This window comes from Entamoeba nuttalli (genome assembly GCF_000257125.1).
Source record: "Entamoeba nuttalli P19 unplaced genomic scaffold asmbl_9124, whole genome shotgun sequence".
In the NCBI taxonomy this organism is placed as follows: domain Eukaryota; phylum Evosea; order Mastigamoebida; family Endamoebidae; genus Entamoeba; species Entamoeba nuttalli.
This window is the reverse complement of record NW_008579476.1, coordinates 1-2,710: the sequence shown is the minus strand read 5'-3', so window position 1 is coordinate 2,710 and position 2,710 is coordinate 1. Positions and strand designations below refer to the sequence as shown.

The 2,710-nt window shown below is 20.6% G+C and overlaps 1 protein-coding gene across 1 annotated transcript; it reads left to right on the top strand.

Moving 5' to 3' along the window:
• Positions 1-296: 296 nt before the first annotated feature.
• On the top strand, positions 297-635 carry ENU1_194590 (AIG1 family protein, putative; the record flags this gene model as incomplete). Its single annotated transcript, XM_008861930.1, has 1 exon — positions 297-635. The coding sequence occupies one exon, from the start codon at positions 297-299 to the stop codon at positions 633-635; it is 339 nt and encodes a 112-aa protein (XP_008860152.1).
• Positions 636-2,710: the final 2,075 nt, after the last annotated feature.

Sequence of the window (2,710 nt, the reverse complement as noted above, 5' to 3'; positions counted from 1 at the left end):
ACCAAATGGTTGATTATATTAAAGAACAAACAGGTGTACAAGCTATTGTTATTGTTTTAGACTTTAACAAAGAAGTGTTATCAGACAATGTTAAAAGATTGTTAAAATTAATTTGTAATGTTTTTCCAACAGAAGGTTTTTGGGAACACGTTTGTGTTGTGTGGAGTAAATGCTTGTACAGTATATCAGAAAATGAATTAGAAAGACAAATTAAAATAAAGAAAGAGAAATTACTCCCAGAACTAAAGAAACTTATAAAAGATACTACAAGAGATGAAGAAGATATTGAATTTCCAATGTATTTTGTAGACTGTGTTCCAGTTGAAGGGAGTAATAACAGTAGGTCAGAAAATGAAATTAAAAAACTTTTAACATGGGGTTATTACCTAACACCAATTAACAAAAAGAGAAGTACAAAAAGAATAATTAAATATAAAAACATTGATATTGAGAGAAAAGATGTCACATCAGTTGAAGAAGCAAACAACAAAGAAGTAAAGATAAAAACTGAACACAAAACGAGGGAGAAAAGAACTGGATTTGACGGTGAAATTACATACACTGAATGGAAAACAGAAAGTAGTGATTCTAAAACTGAAAGTAGACCAAGTTCATCATGGTGTGTCGTAGTTTAATGGAAGAAATGGAAATATTAATTGACTTTTTGGTTAATTAAAATGATTTTGTAAAAAAAATAAAAATTTGACAGCACAAATTATTACCAATGTTTAGCTCAAAATGAACTAATAAATGAAAATTTGTTTAATTTATTTTATAATAAAATAATTTAGCTATTCATTTATTAAAATAATGAATATTTTATTATGAAAATAAAAACATATATTGAAATTTTCAATATTCATTATATTCATAATTTAAATAATTGTAAAAAATAATATTAGTTAAAAATAAAATAAAAAGAAGTTAAGGAAAGATAACACAAATACATAAAAATAAAGAATCATAAATAATATTTACAAATCTAATCATTTTAATAAAAATTCAACACTTAATTTATATTGCTGATTAATGACTGTTTAAAATATCAGTTAGAAATACTATCTATGAATGTATTTATCATATTCATTATTATTAGTTAATATATCTTAAAAAGAAGAAAATGAAATAATAACAAACAAACATAATTTTTTATGATAATGAATAAATCTTTTTTTAATTAAAATATCTTAAAATATTCATCAATACTACTACTAATAAGAATAATACTAACATTATAATATCATTTTAACTACATTTAACGATTCTTTTCTCCTTTTATAACAAAACACCAACATCCAAATATTTTAAATAATAATACAGTATGATAACAATTTTTCTTTAATTGAATCTCATTCTTCTCCTCTTATTTGTACTGTTTTAGTTTATTTAAAAATATATAGAATAATGAATAAATGAATAGAATTCAGGTGGTGAAATTAAAAAATAATATAAACATTTATCATCAAGTACAACAAAGAGTTAACACAAATAGAATAATAAAAATGAAAATACACTTATGAATTGCCAACAAATAATTTCATTCAATGAATATACATATAAAACATGTAATAAATGGATTAAAATTTAAAAACAAATCAAAAGACAAACAAAGAAACAATTGTTAGAAACGATATAAAAATAAATTGATTTAATGATATGTAATGAAAAAACTTAATAAATATTTAAAATGAATATTTCTGCATTTTATTATTTGTATTTGCAACATGAGAGTATTATTTTTATATAAACAAAAAAGAAAAGAGAAAATTTAGTTACATTATATTGATTATGATACATTTTATTATCATAATTAGCATAAATATGAATAATCCTAATGAAAAATGTTATTGTTTTAATTCATATTCTAACAATAAATGTTCTATTATTGTTAATGAATAAAAATAAAATACTGATAATGAAAAATTAAAATAACTTATTTGTATTAAATTTGAGAATAAATATTCCGTAGAAATTAAACAAATACAAAAGTATAGAAGAAATATGAATTTTTCATGTGAATATGATATAGCATATTCACATAATGATATGATTAAACAGTAATTGATAAATACACATTTTAAATCATCTGAAAATGGAAAAGAATATTGTCAAAATATAAAACAAATTGAAAGGTGTATTTACACATTTATCAAAATAAAAATGTGATGAAAATACAAAAACTTCACATATTAAAGAAAGGGTATATGGTACTTGTACAAAAATATAAAATATGAATGTAAGGAAAATGATTCAAATAGCATTTCAAATTGAATTTCTTCATTTAATGATCAATCCTCTTATCACTCTGAAACTATTTCAACGTTGAGTATTGTCTTTATTATTGTTCTTCATTTCTTCTTTAATTAACTTCATTCATTGTAATTTTATTATTTTGTTTGTTGGTAATGAAAATAAATCTACTAATTAGTTTTTATATTATTATGTTATTATATGTTTGTATTGTTTGTATTCCCTTTTTTATTTTATTTATTTGTAACTCTATCCAATTTCTATTTATTTATATCTTTATTCTTTATTATCATATTATTTATTCTTAAATATATTTGTTGTTTATGACTTTTATTTTCATTAATCATGATTGGTATTTCATTTCTTGTAATAATGATTCGTTCTTTTTTCTAAAATGTTGAGTTTTTGATATTAAATATTTTTTTAACGTCACGAAAATTAGCAAAGAAAAAATGCATCT